This window comes from Oreochromis niloticus, linkage group LG1 (assembly GCF_001858045.2).
Source record: "Oreochromis niloticus isolate F11D_XX linkage group LG1, O_niloticus_UMD_NMBU, whole genome shotgun sequence".
NCBI lineage: Eukaryota > Metazoa > Chordata > Actinopteri > Cichliformes > Cichlidae > Oreochromis > Oreochromis niloticus.
Window position 1 is genome coordinate 22,363,131 of NC_031965.2, and position 20,804 is coordinate 22,383,934.

Sequence of the window (20,804 nt, forward strand, 5' to 3'; positions counted from 1 at the left end):
TTATTGGCCCAGCTTAGGAAGACGAAGCGTTCCCAGGACAACGAAACGCCAAACAACTGACCGAGGTAACTCGCGGCAGCTACTGACCCGCTCAGAAACACCGAGGATTAACATTCGCTTCAGTCCAGTCCAAGTTTTCTGCGTTAAAGAAAGTTAAAGGCTTGAGTTGAGAAAGCGGGAATCCAGGAGAAGAACCTCAAACATGGTAAATCCTAGAAGCGAATTTAACGTTAGCTTGGCTGCTAGTTCACTACCTTAAAGTTAACATAGCGCCTGTTTCTGGTCACGTGTTTTCTCCTCCCGTGTCATTGTTGTGGACACAGAGTGGTAACAGGATGTACAACCACCAGCAGAAGTTAATGGCTCAGCGGCGGGTCCAGGAGCAGCACCGGCAGCAGGAGGCCCAGCGGGTGGACAGAGAGCGGCAGGTCCAGGCCAGCCTGAGGAGGAGCAGGGCTTCGAGAGGAGGAGATATCTGCGACAGGTGCAGCAGGAGCTCAGGGAGAAGCAGATAGAGAGCGCCCTGCTCAAGGTTTGTGTGTCTGTTTCTTGGGTGACGTTTGGCATTTAAGCACGCTCTATTCGGTTTTATTTTTCTGAATATATTGGTTTTCACTTTTACAGGTGAGAGATGGATCCATTCTGAAATCTGGTGAAATAAAAGAAATGCACAAACTTTTTTAATGAGAAAAATCCCTTCAGCATAATAGCAAATACTTCAAATGAAAAACTAAATAAATTCTTCTGGGATTAATTAAAATGCATGTAAAGTATTCTAATGAAACCAAATAAAGCAGTAGATGTTTTTCCTTGCAGCATAAATAAAGTAATGGCATACATCTAGTATAAAGGCATAGAATAAGAGATTTCGGGACCATCTCCATTTACATATATAATTTTCTTCTTTTCACTATTCCCATCGCCACAGTGGATCAACTCCTTCCATCTCATCATAGCACCAACCCTCCCTCCTTAATTATATCCATGAATTTCCCCTAAGATCTTCCTCTTTTCCTCCTTCTTAGCAGCTCCATCTTCAACATCCTTTGTCCAGTATATCCAATCCCTCCACTGCACCTGTCCAGACCATCTCAGCCTCACCTATTGGAATTTGTCTCCAATTTCAGATCTAATATATTTTCCATTTCTGATTTTACATCAGACCAGTATCTTTGCAGCTAAACTCTTTACAGTCCAAAATAAGACATGCTTTTTAAAGAATTGACCAAGTCTTGATCGGATTAAGATGTGAGGAGTTTACTGTCCATGGATCCAAAATGTTAATTCAACTAAAAATGTTAATTTTAATGCCTTGTGACTTGATACTTCACCATACCTGAAAATTCAAAGATTGTTCCCAGATTTCTGCTTGATTGCTGGAAGAACTTGTTCTTTGAGGGTGTTTTTAGTATAGTTAATCCTTAAAAAGCCAATACTGACAGTGCTGACATGAACAGTGCCTACTGGGCACAGACTCAAGGCCCCAAGGAATCAGGGGGCACTTTGTCTTATCCCTGAGTTATAATTATATGATATTCACCCCTAGAAAGAAATACAGAACAAAAGATCACAGAGAGACCGCAGCGCTGAGGTGTAGAACAATCAAAATGAGATGCAAAATAACCTTTAAGAAGCTGTAGCGATAAAAAATAAATGACCACAAAGTGATGAAAAACATCTGTGAGATAGATAGCTGGAGCCTCAGAACCACCATAAGTCTTACCTGCATGGATTGTGGTTATTTAGTGTGTCTTTCGGAGGTTTTACATGTTTGTGGCCAGGAGTTCTTTTGCTTCATAATCAATAACTAATTACAGGTTTTAGATCCAAACTTTGAAAAATATCCCTCTGACACTTTTCTCTTATCTGAGCTTTAAATGTGATAAATAAATGTGATTCACAGGCGGAGGAGGATCGAGTTAACCGGGAAAGGCAGCTTGAACAGGAGGAGAGAATGGCCAGGGAGCTGGCCCGCATCAACCACGAGAAGCAGAAAGAGGAGAAAATGAGGCAGTATATCAAAGAGAACAGGTACACACACCCACTGACCTCGTTACCCTGACTTACCGGAGGCTCTGGGTCAGTAAACAAACACTTACGTTCGACATTTGTCACTTTCTGCCTGTTAATTGTTTTCTTTGTGTATTTTTCAGCATGGAGCTTCGAGAGCTGGAATTGAAGCTGAAGTCTGCGTACCTGAACAAGGACAGAGCCGCACAGATTGCTGAGCAGGAGGTCATGAGGTTTGAGACAATGGTGAGTCCTGAGGGCAGACTTTCTTTGAATATAACAAATACTCTTGAACTGTGGATATCTTACAAGAAAAAAACCAAAACTCTCCCCACCCAAGACTACTACTTTTGGGTGAGTACAAAGAATACAAAGGATGCTCTGAAGTCTGTAGGTTGTATAAATATGATGTGTCTTTTAGCGTGAAGAGGCAGACTACGCTCGCAAGATGAGGAGCGAGCGGGAGCGGGCAGCCGTTGAGCAGCAGAAGCTGCAGCAGAAGCGCCAGGAGGAGATGGTGCAGTATCAGAAGGAGCTGGAGCAGCAGCTCATGGAGAGGGAGCGCAGGAGACAGGAGGCGTATGAGGAGTTCCTCAAAGAGAAGCTCATGGTGGACGAGATCGTCAGGAAGATTTACGAGGAGGATCAGATGTGAGTTGCTACTAATTCATAATCTTTTCATGATTAGATGAAAAAATACCCGCAAAAAACAATAGCGAGTGTCTCAGACAACAGCTTACTTCTAAACGGGACGCTGAGGTAGCACAGGATGAGTGACTTCTTGAAATGTTTTCCTGAAAGGGAGCGGCAGCTGAAACTGGAGAAAGTCAGAGCCACCCAGCAGCACGTCGAAGAGTTCAAGAGACAGCAGGCCGAGTGGAGACGCATGGAGCGAGAAAGGATGGAGGCCGAGAACCGGCGCATCATGGAGTTTGCCAGGCAGCAGCAGCACATGGAGGAGGACAGGATGGCCAAGCTAAAAGAGAGAGAAGAGGCGAAGGAGCATCTCCATAAATTGGTGAAGACTCTCTGCTTCTTAACTCTTTGGTGAACGACGCCAGAATGCATCTGTAACTAACATCTCTGTCCTCTGCAGCTCTGCGTGAAGATCGAGGAGGAGCAGCAGCAGCGTGAAGAGATGGAGCGTGTCCGTCAGGAGCTTTATTTGGAAGAGCAAGAAGAGGCTAACAGGCAGAGAGAAATCGTAAGGAGCTTTACTCTGCCCAGCTTCCTTCCACAGGAAAAAGAGTGTGTTATGTTGTGATTTTGAATTGACCGTAGGTGTGAATGCTTGTCTGACTCTCTGTGTGACAGACTGGTGACACTCGCTCTTTCTCTTTTGGGTAACAGGAAGAGATGGAGAAGAAAATCAAACAGAGGCTGATGATGCAGCAGACCTTCCAGGAGCAGCTGGCTTTCAAAGAGATGCGGAGGCAGGCTGAGAAAGAGGAAGAGGAGGCCTTCAGGAAGATGATGATGGCCAAGTTCGCAGAGGACGACCGTATAGAGCAGATGAACGCCCAGAAACGACGCATGAAGCAGCTTGAACACAAACGTGAGGTGGAGAAACTAATAGAGGACAGAAGACGACAGCGGGAGGCCGACATGGTACAAATTACTCTCTTTGATCATTTTTAATCTTAATGTATGCTTTTAATGATGTGCTTTGTGATATTTTGATAACTCTCTTAACTCTTCCAGGAGCTGGAGGCTAAAGAAAGAGCGATTGAGGAGCAGAAAGAGGCGTTGCGGAGACAGATCGTTGAAGAAGAAAGGCAGAGGCTTCTGAAGCGTCACGCAACACAACTCCTTGGATACTTGCCTAAGGTGTGAGGCGATACACGAGTCACAAATAATTTTATGCAGCTGCAGATCAAACACATGTATGAACACTTGTGTTTTTGTTTCCAGGGCTTGCTGCGGGAGGATGACCTGGAACACTTTGATGAAGACTTCAGAAAACACTTTAAAACACGTCAGGCTGATGCTTTCTCTGATGATGGCTGGGAGGCCAACGATTAGATGCTTCTCCTCCAATCTGCCACTAGAGGGCAGTGTAGAGTTACAGAAGTACAGATACAAGGGACCGATTCAGGGACATATTTTTATTAAGAGGTGCTGACAGGCACCGAGTTAACATCATTCCAAACTGACGTGGCGACTCAGTCTGTCAATATTTAACTGAAGAGACAAACCAAATCTATTTAACGTTTTGTCTGACCATGTTCTGAGAGACAACTGAGGCCTACAACACAAAGAAGTATCCTAAAATAACAGCAAGCTTTTTAGCTTTTAACAAATGGAAGTGGAGACATTCAGTTGTTATGACTTCCCCCAGTCTAGAGCCTTCATGAATTCTTCTTCTGTGAAGCTCAGCAGCTTAGCAGCTTCAAAATGCATCTGCACACACAAAAAAACCCCTTAAGATTAAGAACTGTAAGAAGAGTATCCACTAACAGAGTAACATGAAGCCTCGTACCTTTTGCCTTTTGAGAATGTCGATTAGCTTCAGTTGTTTCTTGAAGCCCATGATGAGTTCAGCTTTCTGCTTTTTGAGCATTTTGTTTTCAGCCAGCAGATTTTCTCTACTCTGATGTTCCTCAGTTATTTTGTCCTTATTTATAAAAGAAGGCAAACAGCAGAAATGAGTGCAGGATCAGCAGGAACTCACCTTGTTTGTGCAATGTGAAGTCTTCAAAGCAGATATTTTAGTGTGCAGCTTAAAATTCAGTTCTATATACATGTGAAAGATCTTCAAACTAAGATGTTGGTGTGAAGGACATAATAGTATTACCTTAACTCATATTTTTTTCTGTATCTTTAACTACACCTATGAATTCATGTCTTTAAAAGTGTTTTTCTGCTATGCCTCTTTAATTAGAATAGCTGATATACAAATAAATATAAGACACTTTGCGACTGTTGTGTCTCTATAACAAGATTTTAATGATTACATGTTGGAATTTTGTTTTTGTTATCGGTTATAAACCTCTGTATTTTAAACAAATGTTTTATTTTGATGGTAGTATTTATACCTGCAATGGAAGTCTGCTTTTTAACAGGACTGGACTGGGACAAAAAAAAAAATTGGTCCTGGCTTTTTTGATCCAGGCAGATGTTAATCCCATTGGCACAGTTATGGTTGGCTTCTTATTTGCACTGCAGCATGTGACTACACTAGCTTTTAGGACTGTCTTCCTCACTTCTTCACAGCTGGTGTTAGCAGCAGTAGCCTGCTGTCGCTGTGAAGTTTGGTTACTAGCTGTTGCTGGTACTTCTGTCTTGGTGCAACAGCCTGACAGCTAATGTGTTGGTTAATTTGGCACATTTTGCTGCATCTGTTTTTAGTTTCTTTTTGTTTTCCAGGGGCGATTATAGGTTCGAACTTTTAGGGGAGGCTCAGCCCCCAATCATAATGTCATGCATGCAGTGCCTTGTAATTAATACTAATGAAATATTTCCAAATGTAATCAACCCTTTTTACATTTGCAAACCTCAATTCAACTGGATAAACATTACAGTGTTACCTTCAAAAGCAACCTAATTAACTGAATGACCTATTGTAGTTTCTAAGAATAACACAGAGTGCATAATCAGAGTTTTCAATCTAATCCACCCATTTTAGGGTGGAGCCTTTGCTTATTGAACTCGAGAAAAAGGCTCAGTCATTAAAGAAGTTAAAGAACCATTTGTGGAAAAGCAGATAAGATGAGAAACATGCACAACATTATTTCAGTCTCTTAACCACATAGAAGCAGTCCACCAAATCATTAAGCAACCTTGTTCTTTTGTTGTGGTCAGTACAGACCCATTTGTAGTTTTTAAATGCATAAATGTGCCTTTTAAATGTGTTTATCACAACAAGGCTGTTTGCCTTTGTTAAGAATTTATTTAAACAAAACAAAACTTCAATTTCACTAAATCACAAAAAGCACTGGTGAAAATTATGACCTTTGTGCAGTTTTGACCCAGTTATAATATAAGACTATAAAACAATAATTAGACCCAAAACTAAAATCATAAACACTGTGATCTCACTCACTGTCAGAGAGACGTTAGGGGCTTCTCTCTTTTCCTGTTTGTATCTTACCCTGAACAAACAGCCCTTTTTTATCCCTACTGCTTCATTGAAATGGTCATCCAGATGGAAATGTACAGAGACGCAAGTCATGTAAGACCAACTCAGTGTAGTTGGTAACTTGGAGAGTATACATCACCAGTTTGCAGCATGCAAAATTAAGAAGAGTTATAAAAAAGCAAAGCTCTGGATAATTTCTTTGAGGACATAAAACAGCACAGCAATATGGATGACCCTCTTTCTGAGGAGGACGATAATATAGATCATCAGATCTATCATAGATCTGATGAGGAGGTCACAGGTGCTGAACCTGCTCATGGTTTGACTTGTTCATGCCATTGTCACTAAAAAAAAAGTCATCATGGCTATCACAATCCTTGAAGGAAAAGAAGTCCACAGTGACATTTGGAATGACAGTGATGAGGAATACCTGCATGCTTATAATGGTGTCCTTCTTGCTGCAGTGTACAGATGAAGCAGCGAGACCAAGCATCGACAGGCAGAACTATTTTTCAGTCACCAATGTCGCTTCAGACCTTTTGAGTCCTCAGATTTTACAACAGACATACTAGAGCAACATCTGATATACTTGCTCCCATCAAGGATGTATAGGAGAGATGGGTGCAGCTCCTTCCACTGAGGTTCAAACCAGGGCCACAGGTGACAGCTAAAGAATGTTTTGTTCCTTTCCATATAAAACTGTTACTATAGGTAATAACACTTCTCAGTATAACCTTTTTTTCCCCCTAAATTCTCTTGAGGTTCAATTTACGATTTTTTTTTAGATAGGAACAAGAGGTATGCTGTGAAGAGAAAGGAGCTGGGAGGCCAAGCCAAAAAAATTAAAACCAGACATAAGGTAGCCTAACAAGGTAACTGATAAGCAACAAACAAACTGGATGATTAAACACCGTTTTGAGGCTATTTTCTTTGGCTGATTTAAGACACGGGTCAAAACTGACCTGTTAACTTAAGAGATAGTAACAGAAGCTATTAAAAGATGAAAGGAGTGTTATTCAATATAGACAGTGGAAAATCACACTGCCACTCCATAGACCTGTACACAAAGCAAACTGGTAATAGAGTTGTTTTATATTGAATTGAATTCATACAAACCCTCCCTTTATTATGCAGACTCAGCACAGAGCCCTCAGATAAGATGAAGAGGTAAATAATGTCAGCGGCCTCCACCTGTAAAACCATTGTTGTCTTGGGCGGTTGTCTCATTGTTCCCTTTCTAGTGCATCTGCTGTTAATTTCATTAACACCAAAGCAGCTGAAACTGATTAACAACCCCCCTGTGCTACTTAAATGACCACATCAATATCCCACAAGGTTAACTGACTTGATGCTGTACTCTGATTAAAAAGTATTCCTTTAATTTCTTTGACTATTGTATATTTCTGATATAAAGACAAACATAGAAAACACAGACATGTTTATACAGGAATCTTTGTTTTAATGCTGTTACCTTTTTCTCCTGTTTCATTTTGTTCAATTGAGTCTTCAACCTCTCCACCTCCTCTAGAGCTCGGTTCAGGCGGACCTCCACCGTGCTGTGGACAGCTGCTGCTTGTTTGTGAGATCTATTCAGATTTTCTATCTCCTACACAGAGCACAAAAACAGGTGACACACAACAGCAGCTCAGACGAATTATGCTGTCCAGTTTTACTGCTTGTTTTAAAGAAAATGTTGCAGGACTGCGATAGGTTTTTATGGCGTTGTGCTCTGAGCTGTTGGCGACACACACCTTGCTCAAACCAGACACTTCCAGTTGAAGTCCATCACATTTTTTGTTGGACTCCGCGGCTAAAGCTCGGTGCTTCTCGATCTGTGTCTGCTGAATGCTCACGGTCTTCTGCAGCCGGGCTCGATCCTCCTCCAGCTCCTTAATCTTTGCGCTAAGCTTTGTGTTTTCATCGTCCTGCAGAGACATAAGTTCAGATACTTCAGACACTTAATGTCTTTAATATCTGAGTCTGAGCAGTAGAAAAAACAATCCAGATGCAATAATACATCCATGCTGTGTTAAACAATCTAAGGATCAGGACCGATAACATTATATATTTTACCAAGGTAACTTTTTTCTCTCTAATCTAAGGCATCAGCAGCAACATTTCTGTTTATAGTTATATGTATAAATATTTACATTACCTTTTTGTAATATTCACATGAGATCTGGTCCAGTTCCTCTTGCATAATCCGGAGTTTTGCCTTCAGGACTCGTATTTGAGCTTCTGAAACTCCTTAAGAGAGAATGACGTATGACAACAACCAGATTTATACGCTTGTAAAAAAAATCTATATAAGCATATGAAACTTATCACATGAATGAATTAATCTCAAAGCTCCAGTTTGGCCTTCATTTGGGATTCTCAAGGGGCAAAAATCATCTGACAGAAAAAAGCCTATTCGTGGAAAACTATACATGTTATTTAGTCATTGTTCCCACTGAATAAAAATGTGGTTTATTATTTTTTTAAGTGAAATAAGCATTACCTGATCCTACATTGTCTCCAAAGTTAGGTATTTCATCCACAGCATTTTCATGAACAACAGCATTGTTCATTTTCTCCTCCATGCTGTGAATTGTCTTTGCCAAGAATGAATTAGCAGAATCTTCTACAGCTTCAAAATCATCCTCTGAGCTCCTGAAACAATCAAGCACAATTTTGTGAAAACCTGTAAAGTGTGATTCATCCTGGAGAATAAATCTCACAAAAGGTGGGACCCCTACAATATGTTTTATTATGAGCAGAAAGGCTTGAAATGGATTTAGAAATTATATACAAATAAAACTCACTCAGTTTTAAAGTGGGGATCTTTCACTTGTTTTCCACTCAGCATATTTTGTGATCTTGATGCAACACTTTTTTTGGTCACCTCCTAACAAAATTACACAAAAATAGTGAAGTGACCTTAAAGAACTTACAGCACGTTGTTACCCCAACAGGACACTTCTAAGGTGACCCTGAGAGGTCAAAAACACTGCAACTTACGAAAACACCAGCAAATAGAAAAATGTTGGAAAAACACAAAACAGAATGGAAATAGAAAAAAAAAAACACAGCGGAAATAGAAAAAAGCGCCACAAAAGCTAAAAAAACAAACAAATTCACAACAGAAGTGTTTTTGGAGAGACAATAAAGTGATGGAACAGCTGCAGAAGTGCTGGAAACCAAAACATCTGGAGGATTGCACTGAGACATACTTCAGAGAAATAGAGGATTACGTTTGGTGTTGTGGGGTTTAAACAAGATTCATGTAAAGCTATCCATGGATGTTTGCTGTTAGCTGTTTAGTGTTATCTTATCACTTCTGCTGCTGTTCATCACTTGTTCATCCATGAAGTTACTGTGTGTTTGACCTCTCAGGGCCACCGTACACTTCGCTCACAGATTGCTTTCTTGTTGTTTCCAAGGTAAAAAAAAAATGAAAAGAAAAGAGAAAAAAAAAAGTGGAATGGGAGGCAGAGCTTTTGGTTATCAGGCCCCTTTCTTGTGGGACCAGCTCCCAGTTTGAGTCCATCTGACAGTCTCTCTACTTTTGAGATTAGCCTTAAAAGGTTACTTTTGAATAAAGCCAATTCGGCTGGCTCACGTGACCCTGAAGCCTCCCTATGCTAAGATGTTAAGAGCTTTGGTTTCCTAAGATGCCCGAGCAGTTTTCTTCACTCCCCACTCCCCACTGGCTGCTCCTCCGTGAGGGCTCTTCCTGTTAAAAGGGAGTTTTTCCTTACCACAGTAGACAAGTGCTGCTCATATGAGATCGTCTGATTGATGGGGTTTCTCTTTAATAGCACTGGGTCTTTTTTCTTCTTTAAATACCAATATAAAACACCTTGTTTTCAACTTCTGCTAAGAAAAATAAAACTGAACAGAGCTGAAAATGTCCACAACGATAATACAAACTGCTGAGCAAAATGCATGAGATACAGACCTTCACACCAGGCTGCTGCACAGCACATGTCCTAGTCTTTGTTATCCTGCAAGTGAACAGTTAAACAGAGAGATGCAAATGCACATGAGTTTTTAAAAAAAAATCTTTTCAAGGAGGTTTTGCTAAAATGATATATCCGAATGATTGGAGATAAGGAAATCAACCCTTTTACCTGGACGTCTCTTCTTCTTCAGTGTCTGTGAGCAGGACATTGGATAAAGGGTTTGAAAGAACTTCACTTTGTTCTCTCTAAAATAAACACAGAGTTTTGACTTTAAAGTAAGCATGCTCCCTTCTTAACTTCTTTCATCTGACGTTTTTTAGTGCTACTGCACTCACAAATTTTTTTTTTCCAATTACTGAATGCAAACCTGTTGCAGCATGCAAAACTTACCATAAGTTGCTCAGCCTGTCTAACTAAATCTGCTGTTTTGGCTTCCAGCTCTGCATTAAGGAGTCTATTGGAAATAAAATAATGAATAAGCAGATTTATATGAACAACTTTAAACAAGTTGAAATTTACTGCTGCAGAACTGTTGGTGATAAAAGTGGGTCACTCTATCTGGACAAAGTTACTTTTTATTATTATAAGTAACCAGTACTGGTCAGTGCCCTAAAGAACTACTGATTAAACAAGTGCAAGAAATAGTCCAAATATAACTTATTCTGACAGAAATGAGAAACTTAGACCAAAATGCAATGTTAAAATTATCAGAAGGGTTAGTGCAATTACTATATACATAAATAAAGCAAGCAGGTGTGAGAACAACTCCTACTTGTACTCTTCTTCTTTGGCTAAAAGTTCATCTGTGTGCTTCTTTGCCTGACCAGAAGCAGATTTTGACTGTGCCCTTATTTCAACTCTTTTGGACCTTTCAGCCTTACTGGTAGAGGATGGACGTTTCTTGACCTAAACATCAACAAAAAATGACATAACAGGAGAGTTATCAACAACTATGAAAAAAAAAAGTTTTCCTTTGACTAATTATTTTAACATAATAAGTCAAATTTCAATCTATTTTCTCAGTTTTGACTTATTTTCTCAGCGGTTTCAGTTAGTGAGTCGAAATAATGTTTTGTTTTTTCAATGGCACAAACAAGCATCCATACAAAACCCTTTGAAGGACAAATTTCACATTCCACCTGATACCACAATACCAGCATTTATTTGTTAGATTTATACTCGTTAAGCTCTTTTATTCTACTTTTTTCTATTTAACTATTTTCCTCCTTTTGTACGTGTTTTTGCTAGCTGACCTGCTTTGTTCTGTACTTAGCTGTTCTAATTTATTTTTATTAGTGCTGCATTATTTTATATTATCACTATCAGAGGTTATCCAGTTCACTAGAACATGGCTATGCCATATTATAAGGCTCTTTTTCGTAACTTTGATGTGCAACAGTAAGAATGAGACTGTTATGTTTTGGTGTTTTTTGTTTTGGTTTTTTGTGTGGATTTTTTGTGCGTGTGGATTTTGTTTTTAAAAATATCTGCGCATGAGTAGCCCTGAAATCAAATTCTGGTCGCTACTACAGAAGCCATGACTTGTTGGCGGAAGCAGAAACGGTTGCCATAGTTACTTCAATTAGTAAAACTTTTTGGTTAGGCACAACTAAAAAGCTCAGCTTAATGGTCTGAGAGATATTAACATGAAAAAGTAATGTTACAAACCTGCGAAATTAAGGGCTGGACCTTTTTATCAACACTTCTTGCCGCCATTGTGTCGCAGACCGAGACGACGCGTTAATGGTTGCATAGCAACAGCTGGTTCACCGCGGGCACAGTACGGCAACCCATGAAAGACAATTACGGAGATTTTTAAACGATTACAGCAAGTCATTGTTTATCGACGTTGTGCTAAAATACTAAAAATAATGTTTAAAAAAGGGTACTCGGATAGTTGTCGGGTTATTTGTTATATAAAAAAAACCATTTACTCACACTTAATATTCATTTTAATACAAATAAAGGAAACCTAGTCTTATGTTAACATTTTATTTCATGCATACTCAATGTGATTACATCAGAGAGTTGAATGTCAGAATACGGTCCGCGTCTTTGTAATAACTAAGTACGCAGAAACAATATTTTAGCCCAGAGGCTTCCCTTGAAGACAGAACTGATAGGTTAGATAGCCACCAACCACACCTAACTCAAAGTCCTGCTGCACTCTGCAATGTCTTTTGCAGTGTTGCCAACTCCTCAGTAAGGAAAATCGCTATTGGGTGTCCAAAAGTCGCTAGAAGTCGCTAAATGACATCATCGCCTAATTTGCATAATTGGTTCTGCCTATGTAATTGTAACAGACGCTGTAAGAGAGAGAAATAACATCGTGGAAGAGACATAAAGTGATTAAAAAAAAAAACACCCTAAAAGCATTTAGAATATATAGAATATATTTAGAACTACAAATTAAATTGTTCTTTTCTCTTCTCTTATTATTGTTTTCAATAATTCCAACCCTCCTCCTTTATCCGGACTTGGGACCGGCAAAAGTGACCCGAAATAGGCACTCTGGCGGAGTTACTTTTTTTGGTGTGTGTGTGTGTCTTTTTAAGTGGTATTAAACCTTGTCATTCACAAAAAGTAACAGTAAAAGAATAACATTTTTAATCATTAACAATCAAAATGGACATAGCAAGCCTCACCAGACAGCTTCAGTCGAAATCGGATGTACAAGATGGAGTTATGGCTCTGCAAGGACATCCGATTTCTAAGTTTGCAATGATTGGACTTTAAGATGGCAGGAAAGGCATTACTGCTTATTTCTACAGTCGCCCAGATGTCTTGGAATACAATGCCTTTGTCCCATGAAAACCACTTCACAGTAGTAGGAGTCCTCTAAAACCTACAAATGAAGAGTGATCCTGGAAGAAATAGGGCGCACACAAGTGACCTCAACAATTGCAAGACAGCCTTGTCCCGATGCTCAACTGAAAAAAATAGGAAGTTTCATCAGTTATATGGTGAAAAAAATTAGACCTTTATCCCCTTTTTTCTGAAAGGTTACTGGTAATGTATAATCTCACTGGCATTTAAAAGATAAAAAATGAATTTAGATAAACGTTTGGTTTTGGTGACAAGGACTGGTGCCAATTTAAAGAGTCAAGTTGGTCAAAGTAGAAAAATGTTTTAATATATATACATTTTATAGCATTTTGTGAACGTAAAGAAAAGGTGGCCATTTTTGGCAACAAACAAGCTGAGAGGGAGTTTTATCTATTTTGCTCTCCTTGCACAAAAATAACAATGCATAATCATCAATGTGATGTTACTCAATTACATGTCCCAGACTCTACTATTAATAACACAAGAATTTCCAGTAGCACTGCTAATAAACGAAATAGTGAGTTTTGAGGTTGTCTTCCAGCAAGTGGATTGTACCAAAAAAATGTGTTTTAAGGTTTCAAAATGTAAAAAGTAATGACTAGTAATGACTACCCCGCCTCTCGCCCTATGACAGCTGGGATAGGCTCCAGCGCCCCCGTTATGCAGAAACGGACACTTTTTGCCACAAAAAAGCTGAAGGGATAGTGATTTTTTTAAACAGGGTTGAAAAACACTTAATAGAACCATGTTTATTTCTCAGCACCATCAATAGTAACAAAAACACAATTTAGCTTTCGCTGCCAAACTCGATTGTTCTTATCTATTTTAAGTACATCCTATATTTTTAAAACCTTTTATTCCAAAATATTGCAATACGGGATACATTTCTTTAAACAAGAACTTTATTGAACAAAGAATGAGTATAAAACATACAAACAGATGAAGTATACAAGAGAATAGAACACTACCTTCTGGTAATGCTTTTCAGTGTTTTATTTCTGAGTTTCCCTCACTGACTGTCCCTACTTTCTCGAGCACTGTGACGAAGCACAGGGTGGAGCATTACATAACTACAGTAGGGCCCCCGGTGTTTGCGCGCGCGTGCCGCCTTGACCCTGCCAAACTGGCTGTTGCTCGAGAGGAGTTTGCCACCATGGAGCGCCTGGGCATCGTGCAGCGTTCGAATAGTGCCTGGGCTTCCCCGTTACACATGGTGCCCAAATCTAATGGTCGGTGGGGATTTCTGCCGTCTCAATAATGTCACAGAGAACGATTGTTATCCCATTCCCCACATCCAAGATTTTTCTGCCCATCTTCCGGGGACCTCAATTTTTTCGGAGATTGATTTGGTACGGCGATCACCAGGTTCCCGTGCGCGCTGTGGATGTCCCCAAAACCGCCATCATTACACCTTTCGGCCTTTTCGAGTTTCTGCACATGCCTTTCGGCCTGAAAGGTGCCGCCCAAACCTTCCAGCGGTTGATGGACTCGGTCTTGCGCGGGCTGCCCTTTGTTTTTGTATATCTCAATGATATACTGGTGGCCAGCAGCTCAGAGGAGCAGCACATGTTCCATCTGCGTCAGGTTTTTGGCGTTTGGACTGATCATTAATCCGTCTAAATGTCTAAATGCCAGTTTGGGTTGCCGGTTCTCGACTTCCTGGGGCACCGTATCTGTTAAGGCACTGCAGGAATTTTTGGGGATGGTGAATTTTTACGACCGTTTTCTCCCCAGAGCGGTGTATCTGCTGCAGCCCCTTTACGGGGCGTTGAAAGGTAAGAAGGCTAATGACTCTGTTGACTGGTTTCCGGAACGCATCCAAGCATTTTCTGATGCTAAGTCCGCGTTAGCTAATGCTGCCCTGCTGACCCAACCATCCCCATCGGCGCAGATTGCGTTGACCACTGATGTGTCGGACATAGCGGTGGGTGCTTTGCTGGAAAAGCGAATCTCAGGTGTCTGGCAACCACTCACCTTTTTCAGCCATACGCTATGAGACAGCGAGTGCAATTACAGCGTTTTTGACAGGGAGCTACTAGCTCTCCATCTGGCGACCCGTCATTTCCGTTTTTTCCTCGAGGGTCCTCACTTTACCACGTACGTGGACCACAAACCCTTGACATTTGCATTGTCCAAAGTTTCTGACCCATGGGGTGCGCGCCAGCAGCGCCAGGTGGAGTTCACCACAGACATTCAGCACGTGGCTGGTAAGTCTGATCATGTGGCTGACTGTTTGTCCCGTGCACTGGTTTCTCCCGTTTTTGTCGGCATAGACTACTCCGCCATGGCTGCCGATCAGAGCAGTGACCCAGACATCCTCGCACCTAAATCTGCGCAACTTGGGTTGACAAAAACGGACATTACCTCAGACAGAGGCCCCCAGTTCGTGTCAGAGCTTTGGTCAGCTATGGCTGGGACTGGGGGTCAAGGTCCACCGCACAACCGCGTACAACCCGCAAGCAAATGGGATGCGTGAGCGGTTACACAGGTCGCTTAAGGCTGTTTTTCGCGCTTCCTTAAAGGATGGCAATTAGGTTGACCGCCTCCCGTGGGTTTTGCTTGGGCTGCGCTCTACAGTTAAGGAGGATCTTGGCGCGTCCCCAGCTGAACTGGTTTTTGGTCAGCCCCTCCACGTGCCTGGGGAATTCTTGCCCGAGAACCCCCCCCGCCCCAATTTGATCCATCTGTGCTATCCCTCAACCCGCTTTTGCACTCGCTTCGTGTTCCTGGTCCGGTGCACCATTGCCTGCCTGATGCTTTTGTTCCAAAGACTTTAGAGGCTGCTAAGTTTGTTTTTGTCAGGCACGATGCCCACAGGACACCACTGCATCCACTGTACGACTACCCGTTTAGGGTTATCGAACCAGGCCAGAAACATTTTGTTTTGGATTTTGGGGGTCGTAGGGAAACTGTGTGTGTTGACAGACTTCAACCTGCACATATTCTTGTGGACAGTCATGTAGTGCTGGCCCAGGCCCCCCGCCGTGGCCGCCCTCCTTCCACGAGGTTAACTGACTCTGGTTTTCCCCCCAGGAGCACCCCCCAACCAACTGCGTTTGAAATTCCTCCTTCCTTTCCTGCTCGCCATTCACCAGCCTCGTTCACAGGATGGACCTCCCTCTGCCAGTTCTCTCCCTCCCAGGTTCAGTCGTTCTGGCCGTTTGCTTAGGCCCAGGGTCCTGGACTGAAAAGAGACCCTACGGGTTTTTTTTTTTGGGGGGGGGGGGGGGGTATGTGTGGCGGACCACCAGGTGGCTCCACTCGCACCCACGGTTAAGGGAAGTGTTGGGGTGGAGGTTCGGCACTTTTGTATGTGGAGTTGTTGTGAAACCGTTAATAAAGAAGTTGGAGTGAGACATATTGAGACCTCTCCTGTTGTCTTTACATACCTCGACAATATGACGTTTTCATGTCCCAATAACAATTCAAATGAAAAATAATATAGATACATCAGTAACTGCGTAGTCATTCAGATAGTCTTTCATGTTCTTGCCTATAACTACCTCACCTGTTAAATAATCCAGCAGCCAAATAATAATATTCATTATAATAATAACTAGAAATGTGAGTCACATAGACTTATTTTAGCTCAGGGATACAGTGTGGGGATGACAAATTAACCTGACAAGCTTTTTGCAGCTCAGGCAGCTCTCTACAGTTAAACCTTTAATCACCTTTTGTGACTCAGAGTTTTATATGAGTTTGTGAGCACTCGCTTTGATTATTGTAATGCACTTTATGTTGGTATTGATCAGGTCTCAATATCACACTTACGAATGGTCCAGAATGCTGCTCCCCGTCTGCTGACAGGGACAAGCAAACATGAGCACATTACCCCTGTTTGTGCTTCTTCACACTGGTTGTCTGTCCATTTTAAAATTTTATTGTTTGCTTTTAAAGTTTTAAGTGGCCTGGTTCCCACTGACTTGGCATACTTTGTACAAATACACACCCCACAAAGGTCTCTTAGATGAGTTGAACAGTCACTCCTTGCTGTCCCGACATCAAGACTGGAACACTGAAATGAGTTGTCACAACACTTCAGGTTTTTTAATGCCTTTCAACACCTTTTCTCCAGGGCACTTTAGGAGAAGTACCAGAGTTAGCTTCAAGTCAGTTTTAGTCAGCTGTTTTGTTCACTTTTTAATCTTTCTTATTTATTGTCCATTTTATTTCTAGTTTTCCATGTTTTACTGTTATATTAAACAAAAAGGAATATTAAATATGGCTTTGTATTTTATCTCTGTCTTTTAACTGAAAAGCAACTATGTTTTTTGTTACCTTTCTGTATATCAAGGTTCAAGTCATTTACCCCTCCTGGAGCAAAATAAAATCTGTAGAGGATTTGTTATGATTCTTGTTTTTAATAATAATAGTACTACCCTATTACAAGTGCTACTGTTAATGAAGACAATAATGCTATAATAATAATGAAACTAGCACACATATAAAGCAGGAGTGTGTTTATATAAATGCAGTCTGGCACAGTCAGTGATGTCTTCTGCTTACATTTTGTTTTTAATGCTGAGCCTCTCAATGCGCATGCGCCTGCCCGACAGCTACTACTCACCATGCACATGTAGAGCAATCATAACGTGCGGGGCAGGCGGAGCACACCGGAGGGACTAGCTAGTTGTTTTGCAGCTGTCAGGTTGCCTGTTTACTCTTGCCTTTATTTATATTCATGTGTTGGCCCGTGTTTGACAGCGGCTCGTAGTCCCGCTGCACAGGCGCCAGTACTGACCGGCAGTCCGGGCTCGAAGCGAGCGATGTCGGAGGAGCGCAGGGTGGCAGCCACAACAACAACAGGGCGCGCTGCTGTCCCCCTAGCATCGCAACGTCCTCCGGTCCATGTCGTTTAACCCTGCCGGGCGACTACACCCGTCCTCGCCTCCCTACCGGTCCAGTCCCGTCCCACAGTGACCTCCAGTGATGGCTGATGAGGACCCCCAGCAGCAGCAGCCGCCGCCGGAGAGCGGGGCGGGGAGCCTGCCCGGCCTACTCCCCGGGCTGCAGGGCGCTGAGGCCAGCGCTCTGCAGCTCAGGATCAAGAACTCCATCTGGTGAGGAGATGTTTACTTCACACACTGTTGTGCTGTGCATACGCACGATTTGATGCTTAAAGGGGAACTCATCACAAAATTTTTAAACTACTTTTATCATGCTTGGACGCAGTCGCATCTTCACTGCTTAAATTTAATAATAAGTAAATAATAACAACCGTAGAAGTCCTGCATGTTAAATGTTAGAAACATGCACGAGCTGCAGCGTGTGCTTGTGATAGAACAGCCGGATAAACCTGGCAGAGTAGAGACTGTACAAATAGAAAAATTAAATAACTCAAGTAAAGCTTAAGGAACTTGTTTTATGCTTGAGTAACTAATTACTCGACTCTTTGAATAAAGGTATTTTTTTCACATCCCATCACCGTGTTTACTCCAGTAAAAGTAGCTATATTTAACACAGGTATCACGAGGAAAATGCTCTGGAAATAGCAAAAGTAAAATTACTCTGTATGGCTGACATAATGGTCTCTGTCAGAGCAGCACATTGTATTCTAGTGATTACCGAGTTCTTATTACTCTTACATGTATGGCAACTTTATTATCATTTTTATTTTGTATTTATTTATTTTTACATTTTACAGTGTTCATTACCTGAAGCGCTGTCTTATATTTTAGTTCTTAAGCTTTATATGTAAATGGGACAGAAAAGAGTGTACACTTAATCAGGGATTTGAAGACTGAGTCCTAATGCAAGAGAGGAAGTAGGAGTCATATTTCCCCAATATTTAATATACAGTGCTGTAAAAATGAGGAAGTTGAATGATGAAGCTGATTTCAATTTCACCAGCAACACTGAGACCTGCTGAATCAAGAAATCAGTACTATAGAACCTGTCTAAAAAAGTGAAGCAAGCCTAAAGCAACATATCATGCCACAATTTAAGGAAACAACCGAAAAACAAAGTTATTGACATCTATTAGTTTGGAAAGGGCTGAAAAGCCATTTTTAAGGCTTTGTGATACCAGTGAACCACGTTAGAGTGATTATGCACAAATGGAGAAAACTTGGAAGAGTGATAAACTTTCTTAGGAGTGGTCAGCCTACGAAAATTACTCCAAGAGCATATCAACGACTCATCCAAGAGGTCATATTAGAACCTAGAATGACATCTAAAGAACTGCAGGCCTTACTTGCCTCAGTTAAGTCAGAGTTCATGATTCAACAATAAGAAAGAGACTGGAAAAAATGGCATCCATGAAAGAGTTCAAGGAGAAAACCACTGCTGAACAAAAAGACAAAGCCTAATATTTGCCAAATAAACCTTGATGATCCCCAAGACTTTTGGGAAAATATTCTGTGGACTGACAAGACAAAAGCTGAACTTTATTGGAAAGTTCAAGTCCTGTTACATCTGCCATAAAGCAGCATAAACACAGCATTTCATAAAAAGAACATCATACCATGAGTCAAACGTGGTGGTGGTGGTAGTGTGATGGTCTGGCTGCTTTGCTGCTTCTCTTCCTGGATGACTTTCTGTAATCGAAGGAACCATTAATTCTGCTCTCTAACAGAAAATCTGATAGGAGAATCAGTTTGAGCCCTAAAGCTCAATGGTACTTGGGTGAAGCAGCAGGACAATGATCCAAAACACACTAGCAAGTCCACTTCTGAATAGCTCAAAAAAACAAAACAATAAAAAACAAAGAAGAAATAATAGCAAATCAAGAAGAGGCTAATCACATTTATATTTTTAACCAGTTCTCAGTTTGAGGGTCTCTGGCAGACTGGAGCCTCTCTCAGCTGTCATACTGGTAGCCAGTTTGTCACAGCTCTAACACAGAGACACAGACAACCAGTCACACTCACACCTGCAGCCAATAGATTTGAATCCAGGACCTTCTTGCAGTGAGGCGACACTGCTAACCACTAGGTTCTGCATGTGAATCCTGAGAAAATACCAGCGCCTTTCTGTGTGGAGTTTCCATGTTGTCCTTGTGCCTGTTTGGGTTCCAGCTTGCTCCTTTAGAACTGTTGATTCTAAATTGGTTATGGCTCGATAAGAGGCTTAATGTGAACAGATAAAGGAAAAGACTTGATTTCTTGTAAGGCACGTGTTCTTTTGTGTCTGCTACTTAAGGTCCTGTTCTGACCTTTTTTTCTGAATGAACTTAAGTTCTATCATTTAAATATCAAACAGCAAGAAAATGTCAAGGAGCTGAACAACCGGAAACACAGCAGTTCAGAGTTCAAATGTCTGCAGGAAATACCTCTATAGAAGCTTGTCACTGTGCTGCTAACAGTTTATCAGTAAGATGTTAGGATCCTTGCCCAGCTCCATACAGTTTTAACCTTTGAGAGGAGTAGAGCATAAATATTGGCATTCACCTCAGTGACCTGCTTCTGGGTGGCTCTTGGTGAAATGATACAGTCGTAGTCTGGGTCAACAAGTTCACCTGCAACATACCGTCACTCTGTCTGCACAGGAAGTCTGGACAGTCAAAGCACTGATTTTCAAAATACCACCTTTGATGTTCACATTAGCCTAATTGAACTCATTTTAATCTGGATCTGGACAACTTGCTAATTAAATAAAGAAATTATTAAACATGAAAATTGCAGTATGTAACAGGCTCTTCTCTTACTGAAATCACTGAAAATAAAGTGCTGAAATGAGTTGCTGTACACCCACCTTTACCTGACATATTTTACCTTACTAAATACAAGCAGGCATAATAGATTTATATAACAAAACAAATGTCATGTACTTTCTTAATTTTATAGCATGTTTATAGCTTCACCAGACAACAGGGCATTGACCCTTTAATCTGTTTCACTCCTAACTGCTTTGATCTTTTGCTTATACCGAGGCTCTTACAGAGGATACTGACTTATGGCAAACTTTTTGTCTTTACTCACTTCCATGGTAACAGCGTAGCATGT

At 41.2% G+C, this 20,804-nt stretch overlaps 3 protein-coding genes across 3 annotated transcripts in view; 2 read left to right on the forward strand and 1 right to left on the reverse strand.

The window, feature by feature from the left end:
- The first annotated feature begins 324 nt into the window (after window positions 1-324).
- On the forward strand, window positions 325-4,064 carry LOC106098009 (meiosis-specific nuclear structural 1). The gene is given in 10 exon segments (XM_025906497.1): window positions 325-444; window positions 447-532; window positions 1,904-2,031; window positions 2,154-2,256; window positions 2,432-2,661; window positions 2,812-3,028; window positions 3,107-3,214; window positions 3,361-3,618; window positions 3,712-3,837; window positions 3,922-4,064. Coding segments are annotated over 10 exon segments (1,476 nt in total). The 5' UTR covers window positions 325-335; the 3' UTR covers window positions 4,033-4,064.
- A 31-nt stretch (window positions 4,065-4,095) lies between these two features.
- tex9 (testis expressed 9) lies at window positions 4,096-11,822 on the reverse strand. The gene is made up of 12 exons (XM_013269740.3): window positions 11,701-11,822; window positions 10,805-10,938; window positions 10,423-10,486; window positions 10,201-10,277; window positions 10,029-10,074; window positions 8,893-8,975; window positions 8,589-8,740; window positions 8,244-8,335; window positions 7,840-8,013; window positions 7,560-7,694; window positions 4,490-4,624; window positions 4,096-4,410 (listed from the first exon to the last, which is right to left on the reverse strand). The coding sequence occupies exons 1-12, from the start codon at window positions 11,746-11,748 to the stop codon at window positions 4,333-4,335; spliced, it is 1,218 nt and encodes a 405-aa protein (XP_013125194.1). The 5' UTR covers window positions 11,749-11,822; the 3' UTR covers window positions 4,096-4,332.
- A 5,515-nt stretch (window positions 11,823-17,337) lies between these two features.
- LOC100709323 (DNA-binding protein RFX7) overlaps window positions 17,338-20,804 on the forward strand; it is a 28,179-nt gene continuing 24,712 nt past the window's right edge. The window contains exon 1 of the mRNA XM_005467073.4: window positions 17,338-17,921. Coding sequence (XP_005467130.1) covers window positions 17,791-17,921 — 131 coding nt within the window. The 5' untranslated portion in view covers window positions 17,338-17,790. The remainder of the gene's footprint in view (window positions 17,922-20,804) is intronic.

Bases quoted from the DNA above. Each gene is read 5' to 3' on its own strand.
- tex9 (XM_013269740.3), bottom strand. From the start codon at position 11,748: ATGGCGGCAAGAAGTGTTGATAAAAAGGTCCAGCCCTTAATTTCGCAG. The intron at 8,976-10,028 runs GTCTGTATCTCA...TAATTTTGTTAG, and splicing joins TGCAGCAGCCTGGTGTGAAG to GAGGTGACCAAAAAAAGTGT. The intron at 8,741-8,892 runs GTGAGTTTTATT...TGATTGTTTCAG, and splicing joins GATCCCCACTTTAAAACTGA to GAGCTCAGAGGATGATTTTG.